At 37.3% G+C, this 19,167-nt stretch overlaps 1 protein-coding gene across 6 annotated transcripts in view; it reads right to left on the bottom strand.

Moving 5' to 3' along the window:
- Window positions 1-19,167, bottom strand: part of ADAM28 (ADAM metallopeptidase domain 28) — a 72,814-nt gene that overhangs the window by 17,791 nt on the left and 35,856 nt on the right. For 5 of the 6 annotated variants that reach the window (XR_011434337.1, XR_011434344.1, XM_023636172.2 and 2 more), the window contains 8 exons: window positions 16,091-16,221; window positions 15,047-15,224; window positions 13,624-13,713; window positions 11,178-11,373; window positions 7,671-7,773; window positions 5,450-5,609; window positions 4,680-4,760; window positions 4,281-4,359 (listed from right to left, as the gene is read on the bottom strand). Coding sequence is in view for 4 of the 6 variants with exons in the window: in XM_023636172.2 (XP_023491940.2) it covers window positions 4,281-4,359; window positions 4,680-4,760; window positions 5,450-5,609; window positions 7,671-7,773; window positions 11,178-11,373; window positions 13,624-13,713; window positions 15,047-15,224; window positions 16,091-16,221 (1,018 nt within the window). In the remaining 2 variants the exon portion in view is untranslated. The remainder of the gene's footprint in view (window positions 1-4,280; window positions 4,360-4,679; window positions 4,761-5,449; window positions 5,610-7,670; window positions 7,774-11,177; window positions 11,374-13,623; window positions 13,714-15,046; window positions 15,225-16,090; window positions 16,222-19,167) is intronic. The other variant, XM_070256201.1, reaches the window with a different exon arrangement.

The following is a 19,167-nucleotide window of genomic DNA, read 5'->3' as shown; positions in this document are numbered from 1 at the left end:
GGAACTTTTTTTCATCACAGCCCTGAAATATCCATAAAAGCAGTAAAAAAGGGAAAGAAACTGTCATATATCTATATGATATTTACACCAAAACATGACAATATTGTCATATTATGCACCACGGCAAAAATGAATTCACTCGGGCGACCTGTTAAGAACATGGATTATGAAAACATAATGTAGAGGAAAGAAGACCATGAGTACCAATAATGACATAAATATGAACTTGAGAAACAGCAAAAAACAGAATGCATTGTTTAGGAATATGTATTTAGGAAGGAAGACTATGAAGAAAGTAAGAAAATGTTCATAATAAAAGACAAGTTAATGATTACCCTTTAGAGGGAGAGAGGACACCAGCACTGGGACGAGGCTGCGGGAGAGGATGCCGGGCAATGTTCTGTTCCTCCGCCCACAGTGCATTGTATGAATGCTCATTTTATAAAATTTATATTTCATTTATATTTACATATAAATGAACGTATGCTACATATTATAAATATGTATAAATAATAACACATGCTATATTATGTGTATTTATATGTTTTTCTGTATATGTTATATCTCACAAAAACTGGTTTTAATTAAAATAAATAAGCTTGAAAGCCCATGGCTGTGCACGGCCATGCTGTGGAGCAGGAATTTTGACCATTTTTTGTGGCACAGATCACTTTGGAAATCTGATAAAGCCTATAAATTCCTTCTCTGAATGTTTTTAAATTTGTTAATAAAATGCATAGGATTAAAAATAAAGCTAGTTACGTTGGAATACAGTTGTCAAATACTATAAAACAATTTGGGATATAGTTAAATATGTGCTTCTTTATTAACCCCTTAAGTTATCAAATCTACTAATGAATTAATCACTACCATAATTTCAAACCAGAGATACGCATGTATGATATTTGGAGACATATGTAGCAACTGCAATGTGATGTAAAAATATTTGTAATTCCTATTACAAATCATGAGAAAGTCATGATCATTACAAAGTCATGAGAACTACTAATATTGCTGTTACTTCTGTGGTTCGCTGCCTTACATTCCTGTAATTGCAGAAAATTCTAAATTTTAGTTAGAATCGAATGTAAATAGAGATGTAATTTTTCTCATTCAAGTTTAGATTTAGAAACCAGGCTATTGTGAAAACTAGCCTCAGGGATCCGTCCTTTTGGTGACAAGACAGTTTGATGAACTAGGGACTTTCCTCAGTTGGTGGAGGCTTTCCTTGGTGTTTAGATCAGAAGTAGCACCAGAAATGGAACCAAATTCAGCAATACAGTGCCCCAAAACAAAAAGAAAACCTGAGGGATAAAGTTGAATCCTGTTGAAACAATAGTTTCAACAAATAGAATAAACTATTCAGAGAAAAACCTCCCCCACTTATTCTGTGAAACACTCCAGCTGCCTCCCTGAAGCCCTAAGGACATAAATTTAATGTAATAGAATGCATCTCCAGTCCTCCCAAGTGAACATTTTTAGGAAATACTTTAACAGTGTGTGTCAGAATTGATTCTACTTTATTGGATGATAAGTAATTATGGAGAAGAAAATCATAAAAAGTATGAAAAGATTAGATGTAAAATAATAAGTAGAAACAACATATATTAAAATATATATTTTAGAAAAAATTATAAAAAGAATCAAAGTAAATTTATGATGGCATCTACTTGGTACTCTCAATAAAATTAAAACATTATTTTTTTTAAAAAGATATGAAATAAGAGAAAACAATAGGCTGGAATGAAAACATTTCAAGGAAACACAAAAATGCCACTGAATATTTTTAAATGTCACTATAACAAATAGAGGTGTTAACATTTTCAAAAATTCACTCTGCGTTATAGAGAACGATCTTGAAAGACTTTCCAGAACAAGCAGAAAAGGACAATGAGAAAAAAGATGACATGAAGCCACACAGTAGAGATATGTCATACAAATAATTTATGTTTCTGAATTAGAAACCAGAGAAGTGGAACAGAATCAATTTTAAAACTTGTAATAATAGAAACATTCCTTGAACTGAAGAAAGAACCACATCCTCAATTTGAGAAGCCTCGCTGGCTAACAATCAAGATAATGGAAAGAGGGCAACGCTCAGCCATAGCATGGTGATTAGTTTTCATTAAGTAGCAATTCTAAAAGCATTAAAAAAATAAAGCTAATGATTTTTAAAGTGGTTATTTAACAACGACAAAATCAGTGTAGCCTCAGTTGTTTAACATTACACATCAGTATCTGCTTCAAGAGAGTCATGAAATTAAAGCTGTGATTCAAAAAATCCAATCCAATCCTACCTGTTCTTCACGTTTTCTATTTAGCCACAGAAATAAATTCTCATAAATGCAACTTAGAAAGTTCAATGTAGAAAGAAAGAAGAAATTACTCATGGAGATGATTTCAATAGATGAGTCAAAATTAAGAGTTCAAGAAGAGGGAAGTCAAACTATAAAAGGATTTTTAGTAAGTATTGAAACAAAGAGCTTTCTAATTAAAGTAGTTGATTATGTTCCTCCATCTATCCCCCTACCCTATCCAAATCCTAGATGACAAATGCTTGATAGTGGTTGTATATGCATATGTGTGTATGTATATGTTTATTTAATAAAATCATACAACAGTAGAAAAAATAGTAAAGAATTTTTGGAAATTGCAGAAAGATCGGAAGTAAAGGAATTTAGGTGGGCAGAAATAATAAATTATAGCTCTAAACATCAGAATTAAATGTTATTCTTTCTTGGGAAGTCTAACAAAGAAAATGAAAAAAAATTTAACAAAATAACCCAAACATCAGAAGTAGATGTTATTTTGAGGGGGAAAGTCAACAGAGAATCTGAATTTGGGACAGATGGTTCATTCAAACCCATCCTCATCTGTATCCCCACCCACATCCCTTGTGTACATAGAGCAAGAGTGGTTCATGCTTCAGGAGAACGCCCTGAGAACCTCTCTCCAGAAGCAATGGGGGATGCAAGAGCCTGAGAAGCAGAACAGAGGCTCTGTACATACCCATACTATATCAGAGACAGAGAAGGGGGAATAAAGGAGAGAGCACTGAAGAAAAGCAGCTCTCCCAGTAGGTAAATGGAATGAACTCTCTCCTCAGAGCAAAGCACTCCTCACCATGGCGATTAGAGGTGAGGATCCCCACACTTCCTACTTCTCACCTTGGTGGCCTGTAGGAAGATCTGTTATCTACTGATACAGCTCATAGCTAGATCTTCCATCAGGAGAGGTATTGGTAGGTACAACAAGCACAGAAACATGTAAAGAAAACCCATGTGAGCTAATTCAAGTCAATCTAATTCCGCATTGAACTAAGCATCACATATCCTGATGGAAAAAACACAAGGAAATACGAGACAGGCTGAAAAAAGAAAAACAATCAAACCCAAAAGAGGTAGAGATGATTCAGGGAACAGAAATGAACTTAAAAATAATCTAAGTGGATTGGGGCTGGCCCCTTGGCCGAGTGGTTAAGTTCGCGCGCTCCGCTGCAGGCGGGCCAGTGTTTCGTTGGTTCGAGTCCTGGGCGCGGACATGGCACTGCTCATCAAACCACACTGAGGCAGCGTCCCACATGCCACAACTGGAAGGACCCACAACGAAGAATATACAACTATGTACTGGGGGGCTTTGGGGAGAAAAAGGAAAAAATAAAATCTTAAAAAATAATAATAATAATAATCTAAGTGGATTGGTAGTTACCAGAGGGGAAGGGGGAAGGGAGGAGGGCAAAAGGGGTGATTAGGCTCATGTATGTGGTGATGGATTGTAATCAGTCTTTGGGTGGTGAACATGTAATCTACACAGAAATAGAAACATATAATGATGCATACCTGAAATTTGTAAAATGTTATAAACAACTGTTACCACAATTAAGAACAGAAAATAAAATAATAGTTGAAGATTAAAAAAATAATTAAAAATCTAAGTCATATTCTTAAAGAGTTTTATGAGGATCTTATAGCTACACATTAAATAAAGGCTGCTATGAAAATGGAACAATCATAAAGTGAGAAAATTTGGGAAATTAAAATAAGATTACAAACGTAAAATTTGAGGAAATCTTTTTGTATGTAGAGTAAAAACATAAGGATGTGGAAAACATGATTAAAAAGTTGTTAAAAAGACTTCGAAGATTAATATTGTGGATTCAATATCTACAGAACAGGAATTCCAAGAGGAGAGGAAAAAGGCAATGAAATGTTGTGTAATACGAAATAAAAGCTTGGAGGAGGAAAGCAATTTTCTCAGGTTAGACATGTAATGTAACCTACGGAAGACCACCGAGGAGTCATCGCAGTCAGGGGGCGCCCATCCTTCTTTACACTGACACTGGAGCTCGTGGTCACACACCTAGGGGAGCAGTGACCCTGTTAGTTTCCACACAGGCTGGCCACCAACCCCAAGTGCCTATTCATCAGTGCTGAAGTCAGTTCTGAAGAAGAAACAACCTGCTCTGCAGCCTGGCACCTGGCTACAGAATGTACGAGTTCACAACTGGAATTTCAGTCCCAGGTTCTTAGAAGAAAGTTCTCATGGAACCAAACTACTGAGAGGTTAGACAAAATTACTAATTTTAATCATTTAATGCTGACACATTACTTTAACATCATCAAAACTAACCTAAAATTACATTGATTCAGCAAGCTTGGGAAAACATTTTCAAAACTTACAGCGTGTCCTTTGCACTTAGAGGAGCAATTGGTGGCTTTGTAGGCTCTTTCAATGTGCACACATTCTGCATTGATGCAGACCTGAAAGGGATGTGAAAAACACCAGGCTGACATCAGTGCCCAGCGGCTTCAGCTCTGCAAATTGGTGACTCTTTGGAATTCAGTCTTGCATTATTAGTCATCACGATTGTTATCAAACTTACCTTTTTATTAGAGAAATCACAGCACTCTTTTGAACATAGGAAGATGGGCTCTGGATAATTTTTATAATAAAATATTTAGAAAGTCCTCTTTTAAAGAAGATTCTCTAATTTCACTTCATTCTTCCCGGGTCATTCTCTTACTCCTCCTCGTCAGTCCAACTCTTAAGACTGACATTTACCACTGAACTAAGCATTGCACATGAGACAAGTTACCCATTCCAAAAAATATTATGGAAAACACGCTACTATCCCATCATCTGCAATATTAAAATAATCATTTATTTAAGAATAAATAGTATTGATATTATTCTCTTTATAATTATCAGAGTTGCTATCATTTATTGAGAACCTACTGATTTGGGGTCAATAAAATCTACCTAAGTTTAACAAACTAGTGCTAAGCACATATTAAATAATATTGAAGGAGTGAATGCAGGCATGCATAAATGAATGGCATAAGCATTGCTTTGAAAAGTGTGCTCCGTGAAACACAAGGAGGCCTTGAGAAGCAAACAAACAAAATTAAAAAAAAAGGACATTTGAGTAAAAACTACAATTTCAACTTACCTTCTTGTTTCCACACTTAGTTCCATTGGCTACCATGCCTATTTCTTCACTGAAGTCTTCAGGTTCAAATGTTTTGCATGTCAGGAAAGTTATTATACGTCCTTTCCAGGGCAAATTATCTGAGCCACCTTGACAGAACAACTTCCCACACATGGCATCACTGAGAAAAAGCCAGAATTTGCTGCAGTTGAAATACCAGGATCCAAACTGCTGTTTTATACAAATGTAAATCAGCTCCCTATCAATATTTAACTAATGGTATTTCTCCCTATAGAAGAGACTGCTACTTCTCCTTTATATCAATTTTCCCTTTATCCTTCAGTAATAGAACCCTTGAATATTAGCTGTAACAAGGCACATCCTTGCTCAAAAAAACCCACATTTCCCAGATTCCTGTGCAGCTAATTTTGGTCAATTGTCTAAGTTCTGATCAATGGGAAGAAAGCAGAATCTTAAATGCAAATTCTTGAAGGTGGCCTTATGGGAGGGAGTATGTCCTACTCCTTAATTTTTTTCCCCTTTTGCTTGTTGGAATGTGATGGCTGGAGCTGGAGAAGCCACCACAGACCAAGAGAAACACCTGGGAATGGGGTCATATGCAGGATGGAGCTAGAAGATATAAGGAAGATGGAATTCTCACATCCTGTAAAACCCCTTGGAAATCAGTTTCTTTCTTATTTTAGCTAAGCTTACTTATTTATTTTCATGAATTGCAGGAGAATAATTCAACCATAGTTCTGTTAATATAAGGCTGAGTGAGCCCTGGTTGACACTCCAAGACACACGCAGGGTTATGGAAAGAAGACTATCTCCCTGCAAACACAGATCAAACTGCTCAGGACTCAATAAAGCCATTCATTTACTTGCCAAGGTGAATAAAACCAATGCCAATAAAATTGGAGCTTTATACAGAATTCAGAGGAGGGCTGTGAAAAACTATTCTGGGAGAGATGGAATCAGATTCTTATGATGTCTCTGGTGGCTATTAGAAAATATGATGGAGGAGTGGAGAAAGGCATGCATTCTTCTAAACTTGAGGGCGTTTCTTAAAATCATTAGGTAGAGCTTTATAAGGAAGGCTCTAGGGCACAGGAAATGACAGGCTTTCTCTCTATTGTAGCCAATGACTATTGAGAAGTGACTGGGAAGTCAGCCTGTGAGAAGAATGAAATGTTTGTGCCTCCAGTCACAGAAATTATCCAGTACTCATACAAACAGTTATACAGGACAACGGTATGTGCATATGCTACAGAGGAAGGCCGAAGCTACTCTTCTCTCTTTCCCCGCTCACTCTATCTCAAACTACAAAACCCCCTCCCCATAACACACACACATTGCTTTTTACATAGTTTTTTCCCTTTTGAATCTGCCCTGATTTCTTGTAATGGAGAGACCACAGGATATGATTGTCTTTTAGGCCCAGACTCCCCAAGAGATGACCCTATGCCTAAAATATAGTTTGTTTGGTAATATCTATCATCTTGAAAAATTATTATTCATTGAAAAAGCTTTGAAAATGCTGATCTTGTTCAATCTCTTCTTATATATTACTTTGTATGTGTAAAATTTGAAGCAGGTACAAAGTTTAATCCATTATAATTTGAATTTTAAAAGTCATCTTAAAATTGTAGAATCAAAAACCTTATAGAAAAATCTCAAGTTCACTGATGATCGTCTATAATTTTTTCCCGAATATCAATACAAAAAATAAAACAAATTCTTTAGGTGAATTGTCAATCTTTCCTCTTACTGTATTTTTTTCTTTATGTAATGCCATGGCAAGTTTAAAGAAAACTGTACAAAAATTGTATTGATTATTCCTCTGAGTAGATAAATATTTCTACCCCTAGAATCGTAATGAAAGACACTAGATGGAAAAGCACCTAAAGTATCCTAGAAAATCCATGTACAAATTTCCAACCAGGCCCATTCACCATTGCACGTTCCATCTCAAACATTTATTCTATTGAACAATGACTGTACTTGATGTCAGCTGAAGCATCCATAAGGGACTAGAAAAAAGCGCTCATTTCTTATTTGTCTTTTAACTCAGTGCGTAGCCTAAAACACGTCACATAACAGTCACTCCATGAATGTTTATCAAGTGAACGATGTCCAAATTCACTTCCTCTTTACATGAAATAAGTCAGAAGGTGTGCCTGGAAGTGAGCAATTTCCCTAGGGTTTGGAGCAGGAAGGTTCAAACCACAATGCCACTTACTCTGCTTTACAAGGAATGTGTTTGTCGTCCACTTTGTGACAGTACCCGTACTTTGAGCCACCTTCATTCCTGCTGTAACACGACTCATCTGCAACCTTGGTTTCTGGGACCGGGCACGATCAGCAGTGACATATTTGAAAAGAGAGAAGAAGTTCAATGCTACAAAGGATTAATGAAATATAAAATTAATGAAATACATAGCATGAGAAGTAGTATTTTAGCATAATCTCATTGACCATTCTCAGAAATATAAACTGCAACAATTTGATATCAAGAGAGCTGGCTGGAATTACAAATAGTCTTTAAATATTCTACTTTTGAATAATGGCTATCTAAGTATTTGGAAACATGTGGATGATTTGCTGAAGGTTAAAAAAATTCATCTAAATATGAAGACTTAGCCAGGAAAGCCACAGTCATTATGTTACCAGCCCACGGGCAGATATCGGAAAGCTATTCTGCTGATACGTGCTATGGAGGCAATTCCAGGCTATGCTTAGTCAAACTTCTACTCTGTACCGGGACAGTGATAAGCATCATATATTTAATTTCTCATGTGCATTTCCTCAGATCCCCACCAGATGGACAACAGAACATAGTGTTGAAGAGCTCAGGCGTTCAGTGAGACTGAGCACCTGTGTGACCTTGGGCAAGTGACTTACCTCTCCTTTTGCTCTGCTGTAAAATGAGGATCTGTATAATAGTACCTACCTCATAGGGTTGTGGTGAGCATTAAAAGAGGTAAAAGATGTGAGTCACTGGGAATGGTGCCTGGTTAGTAGTACATTGTTAATACATATTAGCTATTCTTGTTATCCTTCTCATTTTATCAACAAGGAAATAAAGGATCACATCGATTAAAGTCACAGAAAGAGAGGAAAAACCAGACTTCACCCCCAGTTCTATGTGACTCTAAGACGTATGCTCCTTCTCTGTCCTGGGATGTCCCCTTAAAGATCAATAAACAAGACCGGGAAAATTTGAATACAGTCTTTGAAAAAACAACAACTTGGTTAAAAATAATCACAAACCTATGAAGATATTGCACTGGTTTCAAGAAAAATTACTAAACCTATAATGGTGATTTATAAACTCAAACCATTTTAAATGAATTCCATGTTTCAATGCCCAAGATGATAAAACGAGTTTTATTACCATATTTTCTTGATTATTTGATCTCACTAACATTTATAATTTCCTTATCATTATAATAAAAGATCTTCATCGAAAACTTGAATAATTAGCTGAATAATTAGGAAAAAGCATATTCATAATCCCAAACTTCAGAGTTATTGCTGCTAATATTGTGGGAAGTATCATTCATGTGCCAGGTATCACACTGCTTCAGAAGTTACTTTTTCTCTGTTAACAATATACCTGTCCTTTCCCCAGGCATTAAATACTCTACAATATCATAGCTGTAATACTTGCATTGGATAGATACACTATAATTTATTTGACTAATTCTTATTCCTAGACTTTGAGATGTTTCCTAATTATCCACTACCATTTAAAAAAATGTTGGCTGAAAATTCTTTATAAATAAATATTCCTGGCTACAATTGCTAGGGAAAGCAGTACATTTTCTTTTTAGATTGTACATACATTTTTCCAAATTCTCCCTGAAAAGAACATGCTAATTTATATTCTTACCAGCGTGTGTGCAACTAAGTGTTTCTTCACATCTGCACTGACTCCGAGCAGGAATTGTAACAAAGCTTTGCCAATTTAACAAGCATAGAAGATTAACTTTTCATTCATCTTTCTTACTCTATGTCACACTCCTGATGCGTTAATGGTATTTCGCACATTCTGCTCTTGAGTTACAATGCTTGCAAAGTCTATTAGACATTGTTCTTTTTGTTTATGATGAATTGCCTGTTCATGCCTTGGTCACATTTTTCAATATTTGGAATTCCAATTGATTAAAGAAATGATTTGATGTTAAAGAAAGTGATTTTCCCCCTTATATATAAGACTTTTCAAGCTTTGAAGGTTAATTTAAATATGTGATCCCTTATGAATTGTAAAAATTGGAAGTTTTTTAGGCAAACCTATTTCTTTGGCCTTTATAAGGGCTTCCTTTAAATGTATGATTTAAAAGGGCTTCCCTATATTAATATCAGATGGATATGTTCAACATTAATTCAATAGATAATTTTACCAAAGTCAGACACTGTGCTAGGACACACTGGGAATACAACTGTGAACAAAGCAGACAGTTTCTAGGTGCTAGGAGATTTACAGGTTTGTCAGGGAGTCAGATATTGAAGGGTCAGGCACAAGAAGAAAGGAATAGTATTTATTGCAATGATTTATTACCAAATAATAGAGGGGATGCTCAGAGCTTCGCCCCTGTGCTGAAGATTCCTTTTCCCAGGGCTCTGCCCTATTCTGAGGTTGACCAAGGAGGCAGGGGCTCTTTACCGGCAGAGCCATCTTTGTCTCCAACTGTAACTCAGTGTGTCCATCCCTAGACTTCCACAGTCAGCAGGAAGGCTGAGGCCTCTCCCAGCGAGACAGGGCACTTCCTCACGCTCTGATGCGTCAAGCTAGCTCCTCACACTGTGTCTCGGTCCACCCTTGGCTGACACAAGTGGTTTTATTCAGGAATCTTTCTGGGTTCTTGTCCATTTGTTTGCTAGGTTTCTTTTCTCTGGCTGTGTTGTGAATCAGTGATTTTGGGGGCTTTCTCTAATCTTGTTTTATGCGTATTTTCAGGAATAATGAAAAGTTTCTGGCATGTGATAACCCTCTTCAACTACTCCTAGGAATATGTATTTTCCCTATTGAAAAACAATATTCCTTCAGCCTTTTAAGTAGGAATCTGGAAGTGCGGCAGAAAAGGATATGAAAATTAATCACATGTACACAATAAACATTATATCCAGGAAGGCAAAGACTTGATATTTTTAAAATCGCCTTTCTGATTAAGCTATTTAGCACAATTTAGATTTTGGCTTAAAGTTTTTGGAGATTTTTAAGTTATGATTTCATTTTTAATTTCTTTTTTTATGGTGTACCTTGCTCTCTGCCTAACTCCCAGCATCCCTGTCACCCCTGCCACCCCTACACACACACACACACACACACACACAGACTTCCAAGGGTTTACTTATCTGAATAGGATCTTGGTTAGTTGCCAGATAAGGTACAGGACACCCAGTCACATTTGAATTTCAGATAAACAAAAACTTGTTTAGTACAAGTCTACCTCAAATATTGCATGACACATACTGATACTAAAAAAAGCTATCAATCTGAAATTAAAATTTAACTAGGCCATCCTCATTTTTATTGGCTGTATCTAGCAGCCACCAAATTGATTTTAAGTCCTAAAATGTACTTATCCAGGATTTTGAGCAGCAGCACAGTTTCTAAGAAAAAGGAATAGGACAGAGTGCTACTTTGGTCATTATTAAACTCTGTTGCATGGAATAATATGATTTTTCTGTGCAAGTGCATAGAGAGGCAGGAAGGCAAGCAACACTGGGGTGTGTCTCCTACCTGGTCCCCACAGATCGGCGCACTGCTCCTGCAGTGTGGGGCACATGCCCATCAAGCAGTAGCCCTTCCCATTTTGACAAGGGAAGCCATTGACTCGGAATCTATCATCAGGGCAAGTACCAGATTTGCCGTCACACATTTCCGGCAGGTCACACTCATCTTTTGCTGGTCTGCACACTACGCCAGCCTTTTTAAACTGTAGGAAAATAAAAATGGAGAGAAGGCTTTTTTCCACCTGACTTATCCTAATATCTCAAATTAATGCAAAATTCATTTTCCCTTTGGCTTTCTTCTGGCAAGGTAGTTAGTTACAGGCATCATTCTATTCTAGTCTACGTTTGCATTTTATAAGCTAAAGCCATCTCCTATTATATTACTGCTGTTGAATTTGACCAATGCCCTAAGTCTTTAAGTAAATAATATTTCTGAATTTGTAGTGCAAACATTGTAGAAATATCAAAAAGAAGACTACAGAAGAAAACAAGCAACGTCTTAGAATGCAAAGAAGGAAGTTATTTCGCCCTTTGTTGAACGCTTCTTTGTCAAGATTTTCAAGGAGATTTAAATCTTCTACTTCGGAGATTTGCTGATGAAGTGAGTCTTGCGTATAAAGAAGAAGTGCACAAGCACAAAAGCAGCATGCTCTGAGGCTTTCCCAGGCATCACATTTCCTAATCCTTAATTCCTTTTAATGTACTTTCAGATATTTCTTTTCAACTCACTTCTTGTTATGGATTGATCTATCTATGAGGGAGAAATAGCCGAATATTTACTAGATGCATTAATTCCATTGCAATCTTTTACTGTAAATCTTGCTCTTACTACCTCAGAGAAACCTTACTAAAACGAATTCTGCCATTCACGTGAATCTAAAGAGGCCTGTGTGGACACTGGAAGCATATATTTTCCTAGTTGAAGTGAGCAAGTATGCTCTCATATCATCAAAAAACTTTCACTATCTTAATGCTGGCAACAGAATAAAGTCCTAATTTTAATTGGGGCATATGAGACCCTCCAAATTCAACCCCCACTGCTCCAGCCAGACTAGCTTTCTTTCCAGCTGTCACACGAAACATGCTTATTATACCTTCTGTTCGGTCTGTTCTTTCTGTCAGCCTCCTCATTGGGAAAAGCTTTCTCTTTCTGTCTGCTTATCTAAAATCCACACATTACTCTCTAGACTGGGAGAGCCTCAACTTCCGCAAAGGCTCCTCTGGCTTCTTCAGTGCAAGTCGCTGATCCTGTTTTCCACCTGTGGTGGGGAAAGATCTCCGAATTCACATTTGGAAGATATGGGTCTGCATCTTGGCTCTACCTGTGGCTGGATGTGTAAGCTTAGAAAATAGATTTAATCTCTCTGAAAATCCATTTATCCATGTAATATCTACTTTACAAGGTCATTATGAAAATTAAGTAAAAATATATGTGGAAAGTATTGCACAAAGGGCATATATCATTATAATATCTACTTGAGCATTTAATTATGCATTATATTTTCATCTGTTTCAGGTGTGCATATCACTGCCCTAAGGAAATCACAAGTTCTTTGATGTCAAGGCTCCTTTCTTTTTATCTCCCATAATCTCTAACAAATAGCACTTGCAACACTTAGTGAATACTACCTAAGTTCTCAAATTTTCTTCCTTTTGGCCTCCTTTATTTCTTTATTCTCCCTGTGACATTAAGAAAAAAAATCTATTCCAAACACTACCTTTAACCTGGTAAATAATCCACAAGTTCATTCTACAAATGGTTATTGACTATTTAAAATGTAGGAAATTCTGTGCTAGGTGAGGATAAATCAGTGCCCTGCCCTTAGATGTCAATCTAAGGAGACAGACACAAAAATAAACAATCACAATGTAGAACTCTATGCAACAAGAGAATGTAAAATGCTGAATTCTAACTTGAAGGGAAACGCAAAAGAGCCCTACAGAGGAAATGACACGGCAGTCTCATTTTATGTCTTTTTTCTAAGAATTTCACCCTAAGTGACTTCAAAGGTTGATGATAGGGAAGCCCTCACGTTATTTAAAATAAAAGCTTTTCCACCAAATCAATGGTTAAAGACGTATGCAAACAGCTATGAGATTTTGTCCAAGAACGCCGTGTGGCATCTGAAGCAGCAGCAGACAGAAGCAACCAGCACCGGCTCTGGAGCCGGGCGTGTCTGCAGTTTGCCTACAGCGGCTCTGTTATTTTGCACGTTGTCTCTTCTGAGCTCCCTCGAAAGCAAAATGAGATAATAATATCTACTTCTTAGGGTTGTTGGAGGATCAAATAACCCATGTTTGTAAAGAGGCCTTCCTAAATGGTAGGTAACATTATTTCATAGACAGAAAAATATTACTTTGCTTATTTCATTTAACGTAATCCCTGATATTTTAACATAGAAAAAATAAAGAGTAATCATAATTATTAATATAGAACAAAATAACAATCTCACCTGGCATTTTTCACAGCATTCGCCTAATGCACATTGAGAACTTGCTTTGATTTTACACGTTTTAGCATCGCAGCAAATGTTGGCACATTCCTAAGAAACAGCACAAACAAACACAGAGGTTGGATGACTTTTGATCCCATCTCAGCACAATTTGTAATACAATTCATTCATCACATAGACTGTGCTTTAGTACAGTCTGAAAGTAACTTCCAAAAAAATAAATGATAACAAAGCGTAACACCAGAAAAATGAAGATTTTGGAGCACCTGGTGGTTTACTGGTTATCTGAATTCTACTTACATTTTTTTTTAATTTAAATATCTCTTCTAATTTCCCCAGTCACTTATAGCAATAAGGAGAATTATCTCTTTTTGGTAAAAATAGAAGAGAAAAAAAGGAAAAGAATAGTTTTTTAAAGAAATAAAATTCATCCAAATAGTTAAAGAATGTAATTACTTCAACTCATCAGGTTTGAACCCATTCAGCAATAATTTTAATCTCTAGAACATGTAATGAAAATCTCAAAATATAATAATTTATCTAATTTTGACATTTAATTCAGCTCCGTGTAAAGCAGTACACTTTGTCTTGCTCTCTCCGCCTTCTTTCTGAGAAATCAGCCACTGGCCCAGGCCGTGGACAGTTCCCTCCCTCAGAAGCTTCCCCCTCAGCTGGCTAGATTCCTAAAGGAATGATATATTTGAAGTTACAACTTTTTATGGTTAAAACTCTTGCCCTTATCTCAAGTATAAACATCATTTGGGAAAGATTACTCTTTCTCAGGGAATGAATAACTTCATAATCCTATTTTGAAGTTACTGAAAAGCTGACCCTCTGAGAGCTTGAGGTAATACTTATATTTAGTGTTACTAGGAGGGAGGCAAAGGTCTCACTCAGAATCCTGGCTGCCCTGTGAACCGGTGGGATCGGGGCAGACACTTCCAATGGTAACGACTCCTGAGTCGCAAAGATGGTGCAGGATGGGTCTGGGATCCCTGAAACAAACACAACTGAACCCACAGCTTGGCTCCTCCATATCAGCGTGGTGACCTTGGGCAAGCTACTTACGCCCTGAGCACTATCACAGCGCTGTGCCTGAGTGACTGCTTAATGTCATAGGCACATAAGAAACCTGAAGTATTTCTGCCAGAAAGAGAAGATGAGGAAAGAAAGCCCAAGGTGGTGAATGGCACTCAACAAACAGGGAGTGAGGAAGCAACCCCAAGAAGGAAATCAGGCTCGTCTGTTAAAAAATGTAGTGTTTGTTGTTAGAAAGGCTGGCCTGACAAATCTCTACAAATGAACATATACAAAGTTACAACAAACATGCAATTTTATAGTAAAGCGCACTGTGTAGTTTAATGGTTTATCTTCTTAGCAATTGAAAAACAGACTAGGTCATTTTAGAAAGGACATGTAGTACCTCGGGGGTCCCACAGTCACAGTCCTCTCCCATCTCCACCAACTGGTTCCCACAGGTCGGGCTGGATATGATATCTGTGGGCAATGGAGCGTTAAAGAGGCACTTGGATAATTTATCTTGGAAGAACTTGTCGTAGCTGACACGGCTGCAGGAACTAAAGTCTGTCGGTATGTGGAAACTGGAAAGATAAGAAAAAAGAAAATGGAACACAGTTACGCTGAGCACGTAGGGGCGATCTCAGGCACACACCCAAACCCTGAGCCCAAGGATCAAATCCACTCCACTGAGCAACTGCTGAATTCTGAGCTCGAGCGTGTGCTTGCATCAGCCTGTGTGAGTGGACACAAACACCTCCAGCTTAACGTGCAAATACAGTCGCATCTCAAAGTGAAGTGTGCAGGCTGCTGTTAATGAAACAGAATGTTCCTGATTTATCCAGATCATCTTTGTCAGCCTTAGGTCATTTTGATTGTAATGTCCTAAAGGCAATAAAATCATATTTATTCATACGCCTAAGAATTAATTTTCCTGCAGAGGAATTCCTATTGACAGAATTTCTTAATTCTACAAACAACGATGAGGTTTAAAACTGCAGTAATACCAGGGAGAGGTGACGTAAGATATGTGACTGGCGCGCAGCCATATGCTATTTGTGGAAGGGCATGGGAGACTAACCCCAGCTTGAGTGAGCTGGGAGAGAGAAATAGAAAAGAGGAAATGAATCTATAAAAAGGATTGTGGAGTTTTTAAAGATAAAATTCCCTGGCAATTTTGCCTAAGGCAAGGCAGGAATGTATAATCTCTTTTCACAGACTCTCTCTTCATGCTTCTGTGAGAACTTTCTTCTTTAATTAGATTTTTCTCCTAGAACTTTTTCCCTACCACGAGCCAATCTGAATTCATTGAAAATTTGATAAATGCTAATGATTTTCTGAAACCAGGCCTTGTGTAGAAAACATAAGTACAAAATGATATAAAGTAGAGTAGCACAGCCTAGAGTGAACCAAAAACAGGGATAAATAGCATCTTCCCAGGAAGCCTCACCTTAGTGCTTTGTCCATCACGCATACTGTAGAAGGGCACTTGCAAACGTAGGAGTCATGGAACATTCCAAGGTTATGGCCCATTTCATGTGCCATTGTCCCTGCAACTCTAAGCACGTTGTTACTGTGGTCCTAAGAATGAGAATAGGGAAACAGAGCCTCTGATTTGCAAACTGAATTATCACTCAGGGTGTAATTAAATATTTTTACTTCAGTCAAGTAGAGTAGAGACTGATTTTAGTTTCAGCCTTCTTATCCTACCCTTTCCCCCTTCCTCTCCCCTGCCTTTCTCTGTCTGTCTGTCTTGTCTCTCTCTCTCTCACACACACACACATACACACCCCTTTTGGTATTGAATGACCATCACAGGGCATATTGCCTGCTCTTTGTTATTGTGAATGGATCCCTATAATGAGGAAAATTTTTGTGGTTTATTGTCATTAGAGATAATGGCAAACTTTCTTCAACAATGATAAGGAATCAGATTTTTTTAAAACTGATTTACCTCCCTCCCCCATGGCTTGCTTTTCAACGCCTTCTAATTTAATTGGAGGTCTTTGATGTGTTTACCTAATAGAGATCTAAAGTGCTTATTAACCTAGAATTTTAGTACCATTGGTATCTTTTTCAATTCCATTACTGCTAAGACTAAACATTGGTCAATTCTAGACTTGCCCCCTTGCATGAGGTCCAGCCAGTAGCCAACTTCATTAGCAGACTGTTTCTGACTAAAGGTGCTGGACTGGGGGCTCCGAGTGTCCCAGGAGCAATGAAACAATATAAGAGAATACGTGTTGGTTGTAATTTCCCACTGGGGAAACAGAAATCTGCCAATAACACCCATCCACAGATGCTAGATTCCCTTATCCACTTCATTTCAAAGAACCAAATAAAGAGTTCCATAAGGAATAGTGTAAGACCGGCAAACAAGAAACACCTGTGTAAGATGGGAAGTCAGTACCTACCATTCATGATACTGTTTCATCCTTTTAAGATGAACCTCGTAAATCTTGCTACCTAGTAAGATGGAGTTCTTCAAACAAGGACAAAAACAAACCAAAAAATTTCAGAAAAATGGAAATGTGTTTAAATAGAGATTTTCCAGATTGCCTTATCTGAGATTCCTTCAAATTTAGGGTATCTTCCTTTAAATAACTATTTTCCTGACTTAAATGTTTTTTTCCCCTGGAATGACCTCCATTCGCTCTTCTTTTATATTTTAACTATGATTTTCTTATATTATTAGCTATTAATATTAAGTATTGCTTTAAGTAAGCAAGTTTCTCTTCCAATTTTATGGTAAGTTCTTTCAAGGTAGAAAATATACATTTTACTTCTTTTGTTCATCCCATGAAACTTATCACAAACCCAGACTCATAAGACATATCAGATATAAATATATTATATAAATCATTCTACTTTTACCTAGGATGTAGAAAGGTGGAAAGAGCATTATTCTTGCACTAACAACAAGGAAAAGCCAGTTTAACTTAAACAATTATAATTTTTTTAAATTCATAAGTCAGTTGGGGTTGCAGGACATCAAAAGAACCTGAAAAATCAGAAGAGACAGGCCCTCCCAAGGCCAGGTGGGACATGAGCACTGGCTTATCTATGGCAGAGTGTGGAGGAGGAGGTGCCAGGAATCCTGCAGGTGGGGAAGAGTAATTCAGTTAACTTCTTATGGGTCAGTGCAAGAGTCTGGAATCCACAGGACCTCAGAAACAAGCGTGCTTTGCACACACTCACAGGCCCTTCTCCAGGGACCTCCTCCAGGAAGGACAGAAACCCATGCTGGGCCACATCATTAGAGGTCTCTACCATCTGGTAGTGGAGCAGGATCACCAGAAGGACCCCAGACACTAAAGGACACTGGCCTTGCCTAAGACTGAGGCTTAATGAGAACAAAAGAGAATGCTTTCCTCCACCCAAAAGTCTAACAATAATCCAGTAAAAAGTAACAACCTATTGGTGGAAGAAGCAGAAAGGTATAAAGAGACTTTCTGTGAGGTGCAGTAAAGACCTAAACATGAGTGTGGAGCACACATTGAGAACTCTCTGGCAAACCAAGCTTCACCCTAAACACAAAATAATGGGAGAGAAATTTAAAACCTGTGATGTACTGAGGGTAGCCATAGCAACAACAAAAATATCCTAAATCCAACCATAAACTCCTGCTAGATTGACTCAAACCTTCACACTAAAGGCCCAGTAGAGGGAAAGAAGTGAGCATTTCCAGGCAAGAAAAAAAATTATCTCAGACTTCTGTCTTTCACAAGATGTCTGGCTTTCAAAAAACAATGAGGCGTCCAAAAGGAGAGGGAAAATAATGCCCTGCCAATCAACAGAATCAGGCTCATATATGACACAGATGTCAGAATTATCAGACAGGTGATGTATAATAACTACTATTAAGACGTTAAAAGCTTCAGTGGAAAACATGACTAGCATGCAAGGCTGGATGGGAAATTTCAGCAGAGAGCTGGACATCATAATAGACAATCAAATGGAAATGCTAGAAATGAAAAAGACAGTAACAGATGAATAATGCCTTCAACAGGCTTAACAGTAAATCCAGAATGTCTGAGAAGAATCAGTGGACTTAATAGTTCAACAGAAAGTATCCAAATGGAAACATAAATGAAAAATAGATAAAAATAAAAAAGCTCAAACAAACAGAACAGAGCATACAAGTTTTTAGGGCAGTACAGAATGGTCATACATATGTGTAACTGGAATCCCAGAAAGAGAAGAGACTGTGAATGGAATAGAAGAAATATTAACAAAAATAGTGGCTCAGAATTTTTCAAAATTAATCAGAGATAACAAGTCCAAGCCCAAGAAGCTCAAGGAACACTAAGCAGGATAAATTACCCCTCACTTAAAAAATCACATAATTATACCATTATAATAAAAGCGAGAAAAATTAAAGACAAAGGGAAAATCTTGAAGTAGGAAAAAAAGGCTCATTACAGAAGAACAAAGATGAAGTTTACAGCTGACTTCTCATCAGGGAACTTGGCAAACCAGCAGACAATGGAGTGAAATTATTAAAAATGCTGAAAGAAACACACTGTC

The sequence above is a fragment of the Equus caballus genome, chromosome 2 (assembly GCF_041296265.1).
Source record: "Equus caballus isolate H_3958 breed thoroughbred chromosome 2, TB-T2T, whole genome shotgun sequence".
In the NCBI taxonomy this organism is placed as follows: Eukaryota; Metazoa; Chordata; class Mammalia; order Perissodactyla; family Equidae; genus Equus; species Equus caballus.
Note: the sequence above shows the minus strand (reverse complement) of the source record. Positions and strands in the feature narration are given on the sequence as shown.